Raw genomic sequence first — 21,972 nt, forward strand, 5'->3', positions numbered from 1 at the left:
AGGAAAAGCAGCCTGCCCTGCCAGCCCCGAACCCCCCGAAGGAAGAGGGGCCACCCAACGCCACCGCAGACCAAAGGAAATGACCCGAAACGCCCACAAATCGTGGGACCAGGCATGAGCAAAAAGTGCAAGCCATTCCCCCATTGCCCCGTCAATGGGGCGAACCACGAAAGGGCCGGCGCCCCTTACGAGACCCAGAACCCCGCACAGGGCGAACACCGCGCCGACCAGCCGACGGTGGGTCTGAAGGCGGAGCTAAGCCCGAACCTGGCACCAGTGGTCTACCATGATGAGTGGAACCCCGAGCCCTGGCACGACCCCTCCTGGTAGGCCCTTTCCCTCGGGACCCCCGGAGAACCAACAAGTCCAACATCAGACGGCAACTGGCTGAAGCAGCCTGAATAAACAGGAGTACCTCGGTTTAATCCGAGTTTAACCCGTTCCTGGAGACAGCTCGTAACCCAAAAACTCGTAAACCGAAGCTAATTTCCCCATAATAAATAATGGGAAATGAATTAATCTGTTCCTGACTACCCAAAACTTCCCTTCAAACTAAATTTTATACCTAATTCATCCAAATCTACACTACAAAAGTATGTTCGTTATTACTTACCCTTGCTGATGACTCCTGTTGGTGTTTCGAAGATGGTGAGGAGAGGGGAGGAGGAGAGGTGTTACTGTTTGGAGGGGAAATCCCCTTCCATTATAATATCAGGCTGTGAAGATTTCTCTGGAGTACACTCTCTGGCACATTTTGCATGCATACCACTAGGTCCTGGTTGTGGCTCACTACTAGATTTTCTCACTTCTCACAAGGAGATGTTCCATTGAAGATTGTTTTCCCTTCTTTGCAACACTTATCTGTAGTGAGGCATCACATTGTCATTAAAAAGATCAATGTAACGACCTACTACAGCTTTATCTGGGCGATTCTTTTCAGCAAAACTTTGCAGCCCTTCCCATACTACATACATTTTCTTAATTAATGAGGAAGGGACATTCTCTACTGCCTCCTCTTCTTCCCCTGAAGATTTGTTGTACTAACTAGCTAGTTCAACAACACGAGTACCATTTTCATGCTTCCGAATGATCTCTTGTTTTTCCCCCTATTGTCATCCTCACATGCAATTTCTTGCCTTGAACCTTACCATTGGCTTTCTTGGGACCCATGGCAAGATATATAATAACAACTTTTATGCTCAAATGACCCAAAATCCGACAAAAACTGTAAATTCTCGTGAAGAATTCAGGCGGGATAGTCACTGGGCGCAAGGCACTGGTAAACTGAGGCACGATCTCCGTGCCAACATCCGCTAGGTCGGCCCGTACGCATATCAACAAACTTGTTACCTGATACAATGCTCGTATCCCGATGCAAATTTTCCAACCAATTCAGGCTCGTAACCCGAAAAATTTGTAAACAGGGATGCTCGTACCCCGAAAAATTCGTAAACTGGGATGCTCATAACCCGGGGTTCCACTGTACTGCGCTGCGGCCGCAGGAGCAAAAAACAGAGCACAAAAGGGTGAAGACATCCTAAGAGCCAGGGCCCAGGTTGATTCCAGAGAGAAGGCAAGCACCGCAGTTGACACGCGAGCCGGGAAGCATAAACTGGGCAGCCGAATCCCGCAAGATCGGTGCAAACAGCTTCAACAAGGCAGACGACGCGCAAGCAGCCGAGCCCAAGCACTGGACCCCAGAACGGCCCGGAGCGCCCCCCACATCCTCCCCAAGCCAGTCCAAAGACAGCTCCAGGAGGGAAAAGAAGCGCAAGGCCGAAGCCAAGAGGCCCCTGGCATGCAAATCCTCAGCTACCTGCGCAGCCGAAAGGGAGGGAACCTGCACATGGAGTTGCAGAGTACCAACTGCAACTCGGGAAACCTTACCTTTCTCGGGAAAGGCCATGCAGGAGCAAACAAGCACTCATTGAGGTGCTCAAGGTTGTCCACTCCCCCCCCCCCCCAGGAAAACCTGAACCACAGTCGAAACCTTGCTCCACTCAAGCGTGCGGGAACGACAGAAAGAATGCCAGGCCTCCAAGGCACAGATAGAACAGTCTGCCAGCCAGAACGACTCCGGAACCTCGTAACAGACCCAGAAAGAGAACAAAGTCCGAAACCTGAAAGACGACGGATTCATCACCGAGGCGTAATCCGGGTCACGCAGGAGGTAAGCTGCTAGGGCCGTCCGCACCGCAGATGGTTGGATGCGGGAAGCCGAAAACCTCCGGAAAGACGGAACCGTTGACACCGAGGGAACACGGAACGGAACCCGGGGAGGGCCAAACACCACATCCAAGTCGTACGCAGAGGGGGGGGGGAAAAAAAAGAGAACCCCACTCCTTGTAACAATAAGCCCCGCTCCGAGGGTAGAAAAACCAAGGTGGGGTCCAGCAGGACCCAAGTCCCCCAAGTCAGCCCCTCCCCAGCCCCAGGATCCCCCTCCTCGGGACCTGGGGCCAAGTCATGCTCCAAAGCACTGGCCCCTATAGAAAAGGCAGGCGTAGCCGAAAGAAATGAACAGAAGGGGGCCCACTGGTCAGACCCAGAGGCTTCAGCAGGGAGATTGGACTCGAAGGCCTCCGTTGTCACACCAGAAGGGGCATCCCACGAGACCGCCCAAGACTCAAGACCATCTAAATGCGGCCCCGATTCCGAAACCCTCAGACGCTTCAGAGCCGGAAGAACGGGGGGGGGGGGGGGGGGCAGAACAAACCACTGAAGGGGAATTACGAGGAGGCGCAGACTGATCCAGGGTCGATGCGACCCCCCCCAAGTCTGGGTTCCCATAAGCAAAACGGGGCAGCCTCGGGGCATCTGGGTGAGCAACCAACTGAGGTCATTGCAACAGCCGAAAGCGTACATGCAACACCTGCGTTGCCTGTACCCATAGAAGATCATCATTAGACTGGGTACATTGAGTCACCAGCAATAAACAGAACTCGCAGGACTCAGGGTCGAAAGTGTCACTGACCCAACAGGCAGCATGACGGAAGCAAAAACCGTGAGGGTCACCTCGAGTCAAGGGGACCGAGCAACCCTCGAACGTGCACAAAGCGTGGGGGGGGGGGGGGACACCCATCGGACTTACTCGCCCCTTGGGGATTCCCAGGATCCTGGGAATCAGGGAGCCAGCCGCTGTGACTGGTGAAAAGAAGCTGTGCAGCACCCTGTGCCCCACCAGTGCAAACTTCCTCTTACCTTAAGGTAAACAAGGAAGACAAAACCCCTAAGCACCCAAAGGGCGGCCAAAAAACCGAGCAGTAATACGGCCTAGCAGAGGCAGGCCCCGAGGAGCTTGTGGAAGCTGGCCCCAAGCTCCACGGGCAGTACTTACAGGGCACCTAGGGACGATAACCCTAGGCGCATGCAGCCCGAGTACTGTAGAATAGCTCCTGGCTCTCGCACCCCTAGAAGACAGCCACCACACTCTAAGCACAGTGCTGAAAACGCTGGAGCCAAGGACACGACCTCCACCTCTAGCATCAGCCTGAGAACTAAAGGATGGATAGCCGACGTGAGAGGTCTGGGGCTCCCCCTTCCCCCTCCCGGGGAAGGGAAAGCTGCGCAGACAGCAGCGCGGCGAACTGTAACATCGTGATTGTTTGCTCGTCTCTTTTAGGGGAGTTCTATCCACTTGTTTGGCTTTTGGTAGCAATATTTTCACCAGAATGGGGGTTTGTTTCGAGATGCTTACCTTTCTGGGTGCCTGACCCGGTCGATGGTAGACACAGAATGCTTCCAACCACACGGGGGTTTCTATAGGCCATTGCTCCCATTGCCTCTTCTGAGGGGGCCAGGTTTTGGCTCGTGGTCCCCGGTAGACCCATAGAACTCCATACACATAACTGATCCCAAAGTCTGACATTAGCATATCAGCCTAGTAAGCTCCGGAGAGCCAAAGGGGCTTCCCCCAGATAATTAAAAAAAAAAAAAAAAAAATCTGAAAAAAGAAAAACAATCACTGCCTGATTTTATTATGGAAGAGGACTCCCCTTCCAAACACCTCTCCTTCCCCCCCCCCCCCACCCCCCACAGTCTTTCATATGCCAACAAGAGTCATCAATAAAGGTAAGCAATAACTTGTACAAAAGGTATAAAATTTATTTTGAAGTTAATTTTTGGGGGAGTGTGGAAAGGATTAATTCAATTCCCATTATTTCTTATGGAAAAATTCATATCGACTTACGATATTTCGACTTACGATACGTCTCTGGGAACAGATTACCATCTAAGTCGAGTACTGACTGTAAATTTTTGCAGATAGGACGCATGGTTTGTGGTCCACCACCAACCGAATATTTATTGTATTTACAAGCACAGGGTCATATGGTTTCCTTTACAAAACCGTTTTCAACATATGATGAAGCATACCTTAACTTTTTCCACAAAAATTTCCTTACAAATTAGATATCTTATATGCAAGTAGAATGTTCACAACACACACACACACATGAGCATCACCCAATACATCAGTGACAAGGGTACACACTGGTAGCCAAGACGAGTGGTGCCTCTGGCAGGATCTATTGAAAATAGAGCCGCAACTTGGCACACAAAATATTCATGCAAGACATGAATAGGTAACTATTTTATGTTATTTCTTCAGCACATTATATAGTGGCCACCACAGTAAGCTGGCTTAACTGATGACACTATATGTTTTGATAATCATTTCAAATATTCATTACGTTATTGGTATACCGTTTTAACCCTTTGGCAGCTAATAACATTTATTAGCATTCTACATTAGCTAGACATAGTTTGCTTGCTAACCATATTTAGAAATAGTGTAGTAGGGACAATAAGTAAAATAGAGTCCTGAATATGAATTCATACAACCAACAAGAACAGATGTCTAATTACAATAACTTCAAAAGATGCACATATGTAAAACACTCACATTTAATTGATTAGTTTAGGGTATAAATTAACTTAAAGGTTAATGCCAATTTGTTCAATATTTGTTGTTTGAGAAATCACTATCATTGTGGATTAGTATTGCCTTGGCTCTTCTGAAGATGTCAGAGAAGATTTACGATTCAAGTGATTTGTTAAACAACTAACATACACAATCCAAAGTATAAACATGCAGTTCCTACCTTCCAAGTCCTCCTCCTCCTCTTCATCTTCACTCTCCGAGATATGGACTGAAACCACATTACTCGAGTCTTTAGTCCACTCAAAGTATACACCAAAACCAATGTCGTAACTGTCCGTAGCAAACTCCCAGAATAGGCATGTACCATCTTCATGAGTAGGAACACGCACCTGGTCAAAACAAAAATTATTTTAAGGCAGGTACAACATAGTATGACACTGTGGGAAACGATAACAAAAATACAGATACTTTAACTTTTTTTTTTTAAACCTAAAATGGGTACCACCTCTGGTGCAAGTGTAGGGACCCAAGAGCCTCGGAGAAGAAAATAAAGAGTACTCAGAGAAGACCTTGTGGATCCTCATTGAACATTGATATTTTCTTCTCCTACCACCCTTATTCTGTTTGTATGTGTGTATATATATCTAACTTTATTTTAAAATTTCCTTACACAAAAAGGGTTATAACATTGGTTACATGCAGGGTACAAGACTACTTGTCATAAGTTTTAGAGCTCCTCCAGCTCCACAGATGGTGGGTAGAAACCATGGATGCAGTGAGCATTTCCTTTCTGGATCGCCACACTAAGGGGCTGAAAGAGAAAACTGGCGGTTCTAGGGGTCTCTAGTTGTTTCAATTAGCTTGGACCCCAGCTCCTTCAAAAAATAACAGCACTTTTACCCCAGGCACCATGTGTTTCCAAGGCAATGGGGACAAAATTGTAGAGTTGATCAAGGTCTCTGTATTTACGTGACTTGGCTGCTTCCCGGTGATTGGCAGCACCTCCTGCTGTGCAGCACTGAAGTCAACATAGGTGTTGGTTAAAGTACTTTAACCCTTAACATGCTCGGGGTTTAATATCCTGTCATCCCCACAGGCGCATGTCATTTTGAAAAAAAAAAATTATTTTTTCTTCCTAACCTGTTAATTTGTGTTCACTGATCACGGGGAAAAATAATAAAAAAATCGTAAGTGGCATATATGGCGGGTAAGTGGCGGGGAAGTCTGGCAAATTATAGGCGCTGACTCAGCGTGCGTCCCAGGCGGTCTGTTGCTCGCAAGCTGTCAGGCCAGAGTTGCCACAGAGATAATTACCGAATTATTTCAATGTGTCTGATTGATTTTTCATACTTTTTTTGCTGTAATATTATTCAATAGTGTGTAGTTTGATATATTTATATAATAAAATGAGTGAATCATTGCTGTACTCAAAAATATGGTGTGCATATTGTTGATTCAATTATGTTCATCAATCAGTGAACAAATACTTTGTCGGTTATTACATTATAAGCACAGGTTATATATAAGTATCTGCATGTTTTGTTCACTATAACGAACCACTAAGTAGCTATTATGAGTCAAAAAGTAACGAGGAGTGACCGCCATGTACCAGCCAGCCACTCCCGCCCTCCCTCCAGCCATCTGACTCACCCACATTCTCCTCCCACAATAATGTTTTTGCTATAATTCACTATATACAGACGTTATATATAAGTATCTACATGTTTTGTTCACCATAACTGTACATCTAAGCTTGTATGGTGAGTAAAGGCACAAAGATGTGGCTACTCACACAGTCAGCTGATCGGCGGCCGCCCTCAAGACCAGACGCACTAATATTTCTCCTCCAACAATACTGTGTGGCGTTATTACGCTATATACACACATTATATATAAATATCTACCTGTTTTACTCCCCATACTTGTACAAATAAACTGGTATGGTGCCCAAAGACCATCGTGGTAACCAGTAAACAACACCGTCGTCTGCACGGTGGCGTCATGCAGACGACGCCACCGCCCTCACCAAAATGGCGGCTCCAAACCTTCTCTTGCTGTTTATACCCTCTATACACACGTTATACATAAGTATCTACATTTGTGTTTACCATAGCGAACCACTAAGCTGGTATGCTGAGTGCAGTCAATAAAAGGTGGCCACACACAGTCAAAAGACATCGCCACCACCCTCCCTCCCACAGCATTACTCCTCCCTCCATGGCGCACAGGGCTAAATATCACCACAATCCTGCTATTATTAGAACCCTGGTCAGTTTTATCACAGTCAGGGGTCTTCTGTAATAATATCATCGCTACATAATAGCATGAACAAGTATAATTTGGCATTTTTAGGCGATGCTGTGGTCACAAGCTGAACAGCAGTGTTGTTAGCTCATGCTGCGTGCGTCAGGCTTCGTTGCTCACTCAATACTGAGGCCAATAACACCCGGGAGTTTGGCCCACGATTTTTTTTTAAAATGGCGTCTGTTTACAAGAGCCCTGATGAAGGTGTGGTGAACCCCGTGCATCTGCGGGCTGTTTAAATCTTGCATAGTACTCCAACACATCATATGACGTGATGCGCAGTTGACTGGAACAACGTCCAGCACGTCATATGACGTGATGCGCACTTTAAGGGTTAACTATTAACTACTGTTCATTTATCCAGCACTTCTGTTATATATTCCAATTCTAGTATATTCTCATCCTATCAGTACCCCCCATCTAACTCCCTACCAGTATTCTCTATCCACTTCTGGAGGAGTTGAAGTGGCTTCCTTTAGCTAGCTACATTGAGACGTTGATCGACAGTTGAGAGGCGTTGCCAAAGAGTCAAAGCTCAACCCCCACAAGCACAACTTGGTCAGTATAAACTAGGTCAGTACAAACTAGGTGAGTACTGAGTTAGCTCCACACCTAGTTACAGCAGATAAGCACTTCTTGAAATAACTTATTATGGAACCAACAAGAGTAAGGGGGAGATGACCCTCGACTACTCTTGCTGTTCACCCAAAATGAGGCAGATGTAGAGATGATAGAGTACGAGATGCCCCCAGGGGCAAATGACCACTGCATTAATGCCCTTCAGAGCATAATGGAGCTAAAGGAACTGGATAGACCAAGAAACATGCTAAGGAATATTTAAGACTACAGACATGGAGACTACAGTCAGGCAAGGGAATTTCTGAGTGAAGTCCTGTGAGGGCAGGAACTGGAAGAGAAGACAACAAATGGAATGAGGGAGGGAAGTTATTGGTCAGAAATGAGCACATGCAATGGAGCTGTACATCCCACTCAAAGTGGTGGTGGATGAAAAGGCAAAGTAAATCCATGTTTTAACCCTTAAACTGCACAACACGTCATATGAAGGGTTGAGTAACTTGCAATAAATTGCGCATTGCGTCATATGACACGATGGAGTACTACGCAAGATTAAACGGCCCGCGGATACACATGTTCACCTCACCTTCATCAGGGCTCTTGTAAACAGACGCCATTTAAAAAAAAAAATCGTGAGCCCCATTCCCGGGTATGAGGTCCTCAGTACCAAGTGAGCCACCAAGGCTGGCCCACGTAGCATGAGCTCACAGCACTTCTGTTCAGCTTGTGACCACAGCATTGCCACTCAGCATACTTAGTGGTTCGTTATGGTGAACACAAATGTAGATACTTATTTATAATGTGTATACAGTATATAGTGTACAGCAAAAGGAGTGTGGGGGAGAAGCCATTTTGGGTGAGGGAGGTGGCAACATCTGCATGATTTGTCATGTTGGTAGGGGTGGCCACTATGCTCTTTGGGCACTATACCAGCTTAGTTGAACAGTTATGGTGACCAAAACATGTAAATACTTATATATAATGTGTGTATAAAGGGTAATAATACTACAAACAGTATTGTTGGGGAAGAAATTTTAGTGCATCTGACCTTGAATGTGTGAGGGAGGTAGCCGCCAGCTGACTGTGTGTAGCGACATCTCTTAGTGCCTGAACTAGCTATATCAGCTTAGTTGTACAGTTGTGGTGAACAAAACATGTAGATACTTATATATAACATCAGTATGTAGTGAAATAAAAGCAAAAACAGTATGGTGGGAGGAGAATGTGGGCAAGTGAGGTGTTGAGGGAGTGAGTGGCAGCGAGTGGCTGGCTGGTGTGTGGCGGTCACTCCTCGTTGCTTTTGACTCATAATACCAACTTAGTGGTTCGTTATGGTGAACAAAACATGCAGATACTTATATATAACCTGTGTATATAGTGTAATAACTGACAAGTATTTGTTCACTGCTTGATGACATAATTGAATCAACAATATGCACACCATAATTTTAGTATAGCGATGATTCACACATTTTTTATATAAATATATCACACTATACATTATGGAATATTATTACAGCAAAATAAAAAAAACAAAGAAAAATCAATTGGAGACATTGAAATAATTAGGTAATTACAGTGGGTACCTTGCATAACGATCGCCCCAAAAGGCGAATATTTTGGGGTAACAAACGGCCCGATCGGCGTCAAATCGTCCCGTATGGCGAACGCTCGTTTGAGTAACGTCAACACCACATGGTGGGGTCACGCTGCTTCTTGCACATTCTCAGACGCCTCCAACGATGCACATAAATTATGTTGTTCTTGTTTAACCCTTAAGTTGCGCATCGCATCATATGATGCTTTGGAGTACTACGCAAGATTTAAATGGCCCGCGGATACACGGGGTTCACCACACCATCAGGGCTCTTGTAAACACTACGGGCTCACCATAGCGCGTGCTACTTGGAACTTTTGTTCCAGGTAGCGAATCTTTAACATTATCATCATCTTGTAAACAGACGCCATTTAAAAAAAAAATCGTGGGCCAAATTCCCGGGTGTTAGGGGCCTCAGTATTGAATGAGCTATCAAGCCTAACGCATGCAGCATGAGCTTACAGCACTGCTGTTCAGCTTGGTGACCACAGCATTGCCTAAAAATGCAGTAATATACTTGTTCATGCTATTATGTAGCGATGATATTATTACAGAAGACTCCAGACTGTGATAAAACTGACCACGGTTCTGATAATAACAGGATTGTGGTGATATTTAGCGCTGTGCTCCATGGAGGGAGGAGTAATGCTGTGGAAGGGAGGGTGGTGGCGTTGTCTTCTGACTGTGTGTGGCCACCTTTTATTGACTGCACTCACCATACCAGCTTAGTGATTCGCTATGGTGAACACAAATGTAGATACTTATATATAACGTGTGTATAGAGGGTATAAACAGCAATAGGAGTAGGTTGGGAGCCGCCATTTTGGTGAGGGAGTTGCGTCGTCTGCATGACTTATGTTGTTTACTGGTGACCACTATGGTCTTTGAGCACCATACCAGTTTACTTGTAAAAGTATGGTGAATAAAACAGGTAGATACTTATATATAATGTGTGTATATAGCGTAATAACACCACAAACAGTATTGTTGGAGGAGAAATATTAGTGCGTCTGGCCTTGAGGGCGGCCGCCACCTGCTGACTGTGTGAGTAGCTACGTCTTTGTGCCTTTACTCACCATACAAGCTTAGATGTACAGTTATGGTGAACAAAACATGTAAAAAACTTATATATAACGTCTGTATATAAAAGCAAAAACAGTATGGTGGGAGGAGAATGGTGGCAAGTCAGGTGAGGTGAGGGAAGGAGGGAGTGGCAGCCAGTGGCAGGCTGCAACTGGCACTGCCACTCAGCATGCCAACTTAGTGGTTCGTTATGGTGAACACGAATGTAGATACTTATATATAACGTCTGTATATAGTGAATAAAAGCAAAAACAGTGTGGTGGGAGGAGAATGTGGGCGAGTGAGGTGTTGAGGGAGTGAGTGGCTGGCTGGTGTGTGGCAGTCACTCCTCATTGCTTTTTGACTCATAATACCAACTTAGTGGTTCGTTATGGTGAACAAAACATGCAGATACTTATATATAACCAGTGTATATATATAGTGTAATAACCGACAAAGTATTTGTTCATTGTTCGATGAACATAATTGAATCAACAATATGCACACCATATTTTTTAGTACAGCGATGATTCACTCATTTTATTATATAAATATATCACACTACACATTATTGAATAATATTACAACAAAAAAACTACGAAAAATCAATCAGAGACATTGAAATAATTAGGTACGTATCTCTTTGTGGCAACTCCGGCCTGACAGCTGGCGAGCAACAGACCCTCTGGGACGCATGCTGAGTCAGCGCCTGTTTTTTGCCAGACTTCCCCGCCCTATAGTGGGCAATATATGCCACTTACGATTTTGTTATTATTTTTCCCATGATCAGTGAACACAAATTAACAGGTTTAGAAGAAAAAATAATTTTTTTTTTTTTGGTATGCACCTGTGAGTGACACATGCCAGGCACCATACAAGGGTTAAAGATGTTAATGATGCTAGGATATAAAGGGGTGACTGCTGAGATGTTGCAGAGCATTGACATTTTGTAGAAAAAAAGAAATGAAATTTCTGAAATACAACAAATGTCAAAAAGGTTTGTTCGGTGTTTGGGAGGTAGGCTGCTCCATTATAACAATCTTTGTTTCAAATGTGTTCCATTTGTTTTGCATTTGTCATTTACGTCTCAAAAATGGAGCAGCCAACCTTACATACACTGAACAAACCATTATGACATTTTCTTTCTTCAAATGTGTTCAATATTTATTTTTCATTTGTATTATAGCAAAAGGTTCGTTCAGTGGTCGGCAGGTAGGCTGCTCCATGTTTCTTAAATAAAAAAAATAAAAAATGAAAAATAAAAAAAACAGTTGAAACAATTTTAAAAATGAACAAATGCCATAAAGGTTCGTTCAGTGTTTGTTGGGTAGGCTGCTCCATTATTGAGACGTAAGTGACAAATACAAAACAAATGGAACATTTGAAACAAAGATAGATTGTCATAATGGAGCAGCCTACCTGACAAACACTGAACGAACCTTTTGTTATAACAAATATGAAAGACTAGGGCTGCTGGCTGGGTTAGAACTGCGCGAGCAACCATTTGTGGCACACATGCCTCTGGCTCCCAAACACCTGTCCGACACCGGTGTTGGAAGATTGCGCTCAGTCGGTGAAATTCAAACCTTATTGTTTGAAGAACATAAGGGTCATAATATTGGTGAAGCTAGACGCAATAAGGACTTAACACAACGGTCGGATGCAAGTGATACAGCACCTATGAGGAGGATACAGCGAGCATATTCAGTTGTAGCTCTGAGTCCCACCTTTGCCATCTCCAATTTATATAGATGATACATAGATGAATCGTTTTCTGCGCTCAGTGATGATGCATCTGATACAAGTAGCATAGATGAACAGTGTTAGCAGCTTCCATGGTGATGTTTTCCATAGATATTTTCAAGAATACCTGAATCTCTTCCTGACTGACGGACACTCTTTGAGGCTAGCCGAATCTCTTCCTGTGTGGGACCTTACAAAGCGATCTTTTCAAGACTACCTTACAATTTGAGCTTTTCCTATAATCGTTTCAATACTACCTTATGCTTTACAAGCTTGGCTACATCCCACCTACAAGTACTAAAGCCAAGGGTGCACGCGAGTGCGTTATTTGCAAGCACACAGAACAATAAAACAGGAAGCGAAAATCTATCTGTAGCTGGCGCAACGAGAGCAACGTCGTGCTGTGTACCATGGACTACTTTGTTGATTATTACACACCTCCAAAGTACTGAGTGTGTAATACAGTGTGTTACTGTGTAAATAGTATATGAAACTGTACATATTGTAATTTTAGTGAATTTTTACCACGTAATATTGTGACAACATTTTTGTGGACAGGCGACACATGTATCACAGTTCTATGGAACATTATGAACATTCTACTGTATACATATTGTAAAGGTCACAATATGCATCATATACGATAAAAGAAACAAATAAACCGCATTGGAAATACATAGAACAAAATATTTGAAAATACATTTGTGGCAACATGCGGTGCTTGAAATGGCCTGCGCGACCGTGTCTCGGAGCTTCACAACCGGGCGACCAGCCCCTGATAACGTCACAGCACATCTTGTCCACGTCCTCACAGCTAAAGTAAGTGGAATTTGGTAATTATTTTTACATAGACATGTTCAGGGATGGTAATTTATCATTTTACAACGACATTGTTTTTTTGGGGGGAACACTTGATGTCGTGCACACTGGGGGAATTTCACAATCAACAGCGCATCACAGTGGTTAAATGGGGACATTCGTTTTGTATGAGGTTCGTTTCACATTACGAACATGGCACCAGAACGGATTAATTCGTTATTTGAGGTACCACTGTATCTCTTTGTGGCCACTCCTGGCCTGACAGCTGGGGCAGAGCAGACCGCTTGGGACGGGACGCATGATGAGTCAGCGCCTGTTTTTTTGCCAGACTTTCCCGCCCTATAGCGGGCAAAATATGCCACTTACGATTTTTGTATTATTTTTGCCATGATCAGAGAACACAAATTAACAGGTTTAGAAGAAAAAATATATATTTTTTTTTGTTATGCGCCTGTGGGTGATAATGGCCAAACCCTTAACAACACAAGGGTTAATAGGCAGTGCAGAGAAGCATATAAGGAGGACAAGAAACCAGCGTTGGATGCAATGAAACGCCATTTTCTGGGGGAGTCCTGGAGGCTCCCCGGAGCTATCCAGGCTCATATGCTAATGTCAGACTTTGCCATTAGTCGTGTGTATGGAGTTCTGTGGGCCTACCAGGGACCACGAGCCAGAACCTGGCCTTCCTCACAGAGGCACGAGGGAGCAATGGCCTATAGAAACCTCCATGTAATGGGAAGCATTCTATGTCTGCCATTGACCGGGTTAGGCACCCAGAAAGGTAAGCGTCCCAAAACAAACCCTGATTCTGGTGAAAATTGCTACAAAAAGCCAAACAAGTAGATAGAACTTGCCAAACAGAAACGAGCAAACGAGTATGACATCACACGTCACTGTGCCGCCGTGTGCGAAGCTCCCCCCTCCCCGGGAGGGGGAAGGGGGAATCTCAGACCACTGCACCGGCCATCCACAACTCAGTTCTGAGGCTGAACATCAAAATACGCAAAAACCGCCGATGGGGGATGAGGGGGGGGAGGGGGAGGGAGGGTTGCAGGGGAGCCTCCGGGACTCACCTAGAAAATACCATTTCATTACATTCAATGCTGGTTTTCTGGGGAAGCTCCATCAGCTCCCCGGAGCTACCTACCCACAGATGAAAAACTAGAGAGACCCACCTGAGAGGCAGTTGCTGCTCACTCCTCAACTCGAAGTCAAGACAACTGGATGCATTCGAAAAACTAAAGCGATACAGGCCCGACTAGGCCCAAGAACGTTTACCAAGTAGCGCGCAGCCAAGACCCTGTTTGACCTCCAAAAACCCCGTGCCCGAATATCAACCCAGGACATATTACCAAAAACAGCAGCAAGAGCAGTAAACTTGCGAACGTCATGGGCACGGGGATAGACCGCAGGCTGGCTAGAACGAATAACCCTGTGGACGACCTGGGAGATTCGAACCCTGAAACAGGGAAGAAGGAAGACAGGATCAATCCATAGAGCATCCCTGGCTACAGATTCCGTGGCGCGCAAATAACAGCGAAGAGCCACAACCGGACACAACACATGATGCACCCCTGGCCTGACGAACCAAGCATCAACAACCCAAGGACCTCTCCGGAAAGCAGCAGTCTCATTCTTTGCCAGAAAAGAAGGAGACGGCTGCAAATGAAGAAACCTACCACCAGGACCAAACGAGCAGAAACCCCTGCACCGGAGGAGAGCATGAAGCTCCCCGATCCGACCCCCCAGAGGCCAATGCCAACAAGAAAAGAGCTTTAGAGAAACAGTCTGGGAACTGAAGGGGCCACTACAAACCGAGAAGAGAGATGAGAGAGCACCCTGTCAAACGACCAGGACGGCTCAAGCGGCGCATGAGCAGGCTGGAGGTGAAACAACACATGAGACAGCTTGCGAAATGGAGCAGAAGTGACATCAATACCGAAAGCAAGCTACAGCGGCTCTGTCAGCGCCGCATGATAGGAGGCGACAGTATTCTGCACAAGTCAAAGGTCGTGGAACAACCAAGAAAAAAAGGACAAGACAGTGTTAACCGACAGACGTTAACCGACAGCGAAGTATACCGACAAAGACGAAGAAAGAAACGAAAGGACCGCCAAGAGACTTCATACTGCCGCCTACATGAAGCCCACAGGTGGGACACCAACAACGAAGCCACCTATCGCCATAGAGATGATGATAGACTCGAGTAAAAAATACCTCTAAGGGAGCAGGTCGGCCGAGTGGACAGCACGCTGGACTTGTGATCCTGTGGTCCTGGGTTCAATCCCAGGTGCCGGCGAGAAACAATGGGCAGAGTTTCTTTCACCCTATGCCCCTGTTACCTGGCAGTAAAATAGGTACCTGGGTGTTAGTCAGCTGTCACGGGCTGCTTCCTGGGGGTGGAGGCCTGGTCGAGGACCAGGCCGCGGGGACACTAAAAGCCCTGAAATCATCTCAAGATAACCATACGCGTAGACTCGAGGAGAAGATCAAACTAGCAATGTGATGCACCAGTCCGATCTGCTGAAAGAGGCGGAGCCGCACGAAAACCTCTGAGTCCGGACACCGAGCAAGCAGCGCCTGAAATCAAGGCCAAAAGGACTACTCTCCTCTGGTAAATCTCCAAGAGAGTCAGGACCTGGAGCAACAGCAGAACCGGGGGTAAGAGGTATAGGAACCCCCACCTCGACCAGGCCTGCCAAAAGGCATCACTCCTGATGACCTCGCCGTCAGGGAAGGGCGCCACATACACCGGGAGGCGACGCGACCACGCCAACGCGAAGAGGTCCACCTCCGAGCGCCCGAACATCTGGCAGAGTCAACTGAACGAGTCAGCGTCAACCGTCCATTCCATGGACAGGGGAATGAACCGAGACAGGCTGTTTGCCAAGACGTTGGACACCCCCTGAACGTGAACTGCCAGGAGAGCCAAACCCCGGGAACTCAGCAGACGAGTCACCTGAAGCAACCAGTACCAAAGAGCCAGGGACCTCATCGAACCTCCTCGGTTCAGGCAATGAACCACCAGGGAGCAGTCTGAATGGAACCGGATCGTTGATCCATGGGTGACCAGAACCCTGCGAAGCTCAAACCAAACTGCCGCAAACTCCCGCACTGTGCTCTGGGCTCGACGGAAGGACGGACCCCATCACCCCTGACCGGCCTGGAGAGCACTGGTCACAAAGCCCCAGCCGAGAGATGATGGGTCCATGAACACTCCAAGTGAGGGCTCGGGTGGGCGCCATAGCACTGAACCCCGAAAAACCCGAAGAGGAAGCCGGCGATGCAGCAACCGACGCAAGGCCCCCCGGGGGTCGAACCCAGCGATCACAAGAGAGGCTGAAGGAACGTCTCTGAAGGAACCGGAACAGGCAACACAGCCAAACCCGTCCCGGCAGGTAGACCAACATCACAAAGTTGAGGCTCCCGCACAGACTCTTGAGCAACCACCAAGTGACCCGGGAGCCCTTCAGAAAACAGCAAAGGTGGGACCGCAGGCGAAGGAAAGACTCCGGAGGGAGAGACAAGGAAGCGGTCCGCGAGTCCCAAACAAGACCCAGCCAAGTCCAAACCTGGAAAGGGACCAGATGGGACTTCCTCCAGTTCACTAAGAACCTGAACCTGGCAAGCTGGGAAAGTACCAAACTTCTGGCTTGCAGATACGCGGACCGGCTGGGAACTCAGACCAGCCAGTCGTCAAGGTAGGCCAACACCTGAACACCTGAAAGACGCAGACAGGCCACCACGACCCGCATAAAGCGTGTGAAAATGCGAGGTGCCAGGTTCAACCCGAACGGGAGACAACGAAAGCACTAACTCTGATGCCCCACAACATAACCAAGCCAGTCCCTGAACCCCGGATGAATCGGGATGTGCCAATACGCGTCTCGGAGGTCCAGGGACACCATCCAAGCACCCAGCTCCAACAGAAGCCACTAGGGACAGCGTAGTCATCCGAAAGGAGGGGCAATGAACCCAGAGGTTCAGACGGGACAAGTCCAGAATGAACCTCAGGTCTGCTGAGCTGGAATCAGGCGGGAAACCCACCTGCAGGACGTCGTCGTTTTGACCACACCCTAGCGAACCCACTCCAAGATGACCTGACAGAGTGCAGGGGAGGAGGCCTCTCCCATCAGTCCCGAGCCTCCAGAAAAAGGAGGAGCCACCCAACGCCACTGCAGACCTTCGGAAACAACCTGATAAGCCCACAAATCGTCAAACCAGGCGTGAGCAAACAGAGTAGGCCTCCCACCCCCCCATCGCCCCATCAATGGGACGAACTGCGAAAGGGCCAGCGCTCCTTACGAGAACCCGAGCCCCACATAGAGGGAACACCACACCGACCAGACGAAGGCGATACCGAAGGAGGCACCGGCCTCGAAACTGGCACCAGTGGCCTACCCCATACAGCTGAACCCCGAGCCCTGGCACGACCCCTCCGGGAACCCCCCCCCCAAAGGTTATTGTGAGGTTATGGGGCCTAACAGCTGAGTGGACCAACAACAAACCAACAAACCAAACCTGAGTGAACCAACAAATTATACATGGGGCGACAACTAGCCGAAGCCGCTTACAGTTGCTCCGCCACAACTGAATCCACAAACAGAAAGGGGGCAGAAGGGTGAAGACAACCTAAGAGCCAGGGCCCAGGCAGATTCCAGGGAGGAAGCAAGTACCGCCTACCGTCACGCAACTGTGAGGCATAAAACAGTAACACCGCATCCCGCAGGACCGGCGCAAACAGCTTCAACAAGGCAGACGACGAGCGAGCTGCTGAGCCCAAGACACCGGACCCAGGAACGGCCCCAAGCGCCTCCACATCCTCCCCAAGAAAGTCCGAAGACAGCTCAAGGAGGGAAAAGAAACGCAAAGCCGAAGCCAAGAGGCCACAAGTGAGCAAGTCCTCAGCAACCTGCGCAGCCGAAAGGGAAGGGACCTGCACATGGAGCTGCATAACGCCTACATCCCGAGGAAGGGCAGGAGCAAACAAACACTCATTGAGGTGCTCAAAATCGCCCCCAAAGACTGGACCACCATCAATGCCTCACGCCACTCAAGCGTGCGGGAACGACAGAAGAAATGCCACGCCACCAAACCAAAAACAGGACAGTTCGCCAGCCAGGACGACTCCAGAACCTCATACTGGATTTGGTAGGGAAACAAAGACCCAGACCTGAACGAAGACGGATCCATGATAGAGATGTAATCCGGGTCACGCAGACGGTAAGCTGCATGCATCACACCAGGATGGACGCGGGAAGTCGAAAACCTCCGGAAAGACGGGACTGAAGCACCCGAAGGGACACAGAACCAAACCCGGGGAGGGACAGACACCAAATCTAACTCATACACAGGGGGGGGGGGAAATGAAAACCCCTCTCTATGTAACAGTAAGCCCCACCCAGAGGGCTGAAAAACCCAGGCAGGGACCCAACGGGGCCCAAGGCCCGCAAGTCACCCCCTCCCTAGCCACGGGGATTAGTCGCATCCGGACCCGAGTCATCTCCCAAAGCTCCGGCCTCAAAAGAAAAAACAGGCACAGCCGTAAAAACCGGATGGAAGGGGACCCGCTGGTCAGACCCAGAGGCTTCGGGTAACTCTGAAACCCTCAGACGTTTCGGAGCCGGAAGCGGGGCGGGGGACCAAACCGAACCACAGGAGGGGGAAGGACGAGGGGGCGCAGACGAAACCAAGGCTGAAGTGACCATCACCCCCAAGTCCGGGTCCCTATAAGCAAAATGGCGTAGCAACCAACCTGGTGCATTGCAACAACCTAAACCTAACGTGCAACGCTTGCGCTGCCTGTACCCAAAGAACGTCATCACCAGATTGGGTAAATTGAGTCACCAGCAAGCAACAAAACTCGTAGGACTCTGGCTCAAAGGTATCGCCGACCCAACAGGCAGCGTGACGGAGACAAAAACAATGAGAGTCACCCTGAGACAAGGGGGACAGAGCAGCCCTCGAACTCACACAAAGCGAGGTGGGACTCCGGGGGTCACATCCATCGGACCCACGCGTACCGCTATGAATGGTGAAAACAAGCTGCGCAGTACCCCTGCGCCCAGTATATGTGCAAACTGCCCATTACCCTAAGGTAAACAAGGGAGACAAAACACCCTGGGACACAAAGGGCGGCCGAAAACCAAGCAGTAAATGGCCTAGCAGAGGCAGACCCTAAAGAACTTGTGGAAGGTGGCCCCAAGCCTCAAGGGCAGTACTTAATGGGCACCTAGGGAAGGAAGCCCTAGGTGCATGTAGCCCAAGTACTGAAGAATATCTCCTGGCTCGTGCACCACCTAAAATACAGTCACCACACACAAGCCACAGTCCTGAAACAACCAGTGGAGCCAGAGCACACGACCGTTGCCTATAGCATCAGCCTCAGAACTGAGGTGTGGATGGCCGGCGCGGGTCTGGGGATCCCCCTTTCCCCTCCCGGGGAGGGGGGAGCTGCACAGACGGTGGCGCGCTGATACTCATTTGCTCGTTTCTGTTTGGGGAGTTCTATCCACTTGTTCAGCTTTTTGTAGCAATTTTCACCAGAATCAGGGTTTGTTTTGGGACGCTTACCTTTCTACGTGTCTAACCCGGTCGATGGCAGACATAGAATGCTTCCAACCACATGGGGTTGGAAGCATTCTATGTCTGCCAATGGCCCCCGAGGCTATTGCTCCTCGTGCCTCTGTGAGGGGGGCCAGGTTTCTGGCTTGTGGTCCCCGGTAGGCCCACAGAACTCCATACACATGACTAATGACAAAGTCTGACATTAGCATATCAGCCTGGATAGCTCCGGGGAGCTGACGGGGCTACCCCCAGAAAACAAGGGTTGAATGTAATGAAATGCCATTTTCTGGGCGAGCCTCAGAGGCTCCCTGGAGCTATCGGACTGATATACGCTATATTAGTCTGGGGCCTCAGTCAGTGGAGTTCTGCCTACCGGGGACCACAAGCCAGAACCTGGCCCCCTTCAGAGAGGCACAGGGAGCAATGGAAACCCCCATGTGTTTGGGAGCATTACATGTTTGCCACTGCCCGGGGTTAGGCACCTAGAAAGGTAGGCATAACAAAACAAACCCCACTTGGCAAGAAATTGCAACCGAAAACCAAACAGAGAAGCAGAACCCCCCCTAAAAGTTATGGAAACAAGCAAATGTCACAAACAAGTCCGCGGCTGTTGCTGACAGCCCTCGCTTGTCCGTGCAGCCCCTCCCCTTCCCGGGAGGGGGAGGAGGGGGAACCCCGGATCCTGCAATAGCTACTCACACCTCAGTTCGGAGGCTGAGCATCGAAAACAAAACCGCCGACCTGAGGGGGAGAGGGAGGGAGGGAGTGCTCCAGGAAGCCTCAGGGTCTCACCTAGAAAATGGCATTTCATTACATTCAACACTGGTTTTCTGTGGGAAGCCCCTCTTGCTCCCAGGAGCTACATAACCAAAGACAAGTAAAAGAGGGACTTGCCTGGGAGGCGGCTGCAAGGCGCACATTAACTAGAAGGTGAAACAACTGGCTGCAACCTGCAACCCAAAGCCACACATGAACAACTGGGACCCCGGAACATTTACCAAATAACAGGCGGCCAGGACCCTGTTCGACCTCAAAAACCTTCGCGCTCATATATCAGCCAAAGACATGTTACCACACATGGCAGCCAAAGCAGCATACTTACAAATGTCATGGGCACGAGGATAGACTGCAGGCTGGCTAGACCTAATAACCCTGCCGACAACCTGAGAGAACAGAACCCTGGAACAGGGAACCAGGAAAATCGGATCAACCTAAAGCGCGTTCCCGGCCACAGAAGCCGAGGTAACCCAAGTGCCCCTCCGGAAGCCTGCTGTCTTGCTCTTTGACAGAAAAGAAAGAAATGGCTGCATCAATGGGACAATACCAATGAAGCCACCTGATCACCATACAAGTGGTGATACACCCACATCAAAAGAGACCAGACGCGAAGAGAAGAGGAGTAGACCGATCTTTGGTTGCTAAAAGATTTTGCTTTGGTTGCCAGTCCTAAGCAGCCAAAGATGCCGAAAGAGTGAGAACTTGCATGTACAGCTGCACAAGACCAACATACTGAGGAAGCACAGAGGCGAACAAGTACGCATAAAGGTGCTCAAATATGATGTTCAAATAAGATGCCCTATTAGGGCACCCCTCCCCCCCCCCTCCCCCGGTAAACCTGTAGGGCGGTAGAAGTTTCTCGCCATTCGAGTGTGCGGGTCCGACAGAATCCATGCCATGCCCCCTACAAAAGGAATGGGCAGTCTGCCAGCCAGGAAGACTCCGGAACTTCCAAACACACCCAATACAGGGAAGAAGAACCTAACTTAAAGGGAACGGATCCATAACAGAGGCAGTATCCGGGTCTCGCAGGAGGTAAGCAGCAAGTGCCTTCCGAACCTGCTTAGTCCTTAAACCACGCAAAACGGGGCCGCTAAGTGAAAAATATGCAAATTATGTAAAATAACTTAAAAAAGTTAAACAAATCTCCAACTTATTGGCTTCAGCATTGTGAAACTTTAATCAAAATATTTTCAGAAATTGATTTTAAGACAAATTTATAAAAAAAACCAGCGTTGAATGTAATGAAACGCCGTTTTCTGGGTGAGCCCCGGAGGCTCCCTGGAGCTAATTGGGCGAACGTATGTTATATTAGACTGGGACATTAGCTAAGGAGTTCAGACCAACCAGGGATCAGCGCAAGAACCTATCCCCTTCAGAGAGGTTTCAGGGAACAATGGCCCTGGAAAACCCCTTTCTTGAGGTTATCTTGAGATGATTTCGGGGCTTTTTAGTGTCCCCGCGGCCCGGTCCTCGACCAGGCCTCCACCCCCAGGAAGCAGCACGTGACAGCTGGCTAACACCCAGGTACCTATTTTACTGCTAGGTAACAGGGGCATAGGATGAAAGAAACTCTGCCCATTGTTTCTCGCCGGCGCCCAGGATCGAACCCGGGACCACAGGATCACAAGTCCAGTGTGCTGTC

At 48.3% G+C, this 21,972-nt stretch overlaps 1 protein-coding gene across 1 annotated transcript in view; it reads right to left on the minus strand.

The window, feature by feature from the left end:
* Positions 1-21,972, minus strand: part of LOC123764807 (Golgi resident protein GCP60) — a 171,223-nt gene that overhangs the window by 8,315 nt on the left and 140,936 nt on the right. The window contains exon 9 of the mRNA XM_045752979.2: positions 5,103-5,271. Within this exon, the coding sequence (XP_045608935.1) occupies positions 5,103-5,271 (169 nt within the window). The remainder of the gene's footprint in view (positions 1-5,102; positions 5,272-21,972) is intronic.

This window comes from Procambarus clarkii, chromosome 48 (assembly GCF_040958095.1).
Source record: "Procambarus clarkii isolate CNS0578487 chromosome 48, FALCON_Pclarkii_2.0, whole genome shotgun sequence".
In the NCBI taxonomy this organism is placed as follows: domain Eukaryota; kingdom Metazoa; phylum Arthropoda; class Malacostraca; order Decapoda; family Cambaridae; genus Procambarus; species Procambarus clarkii.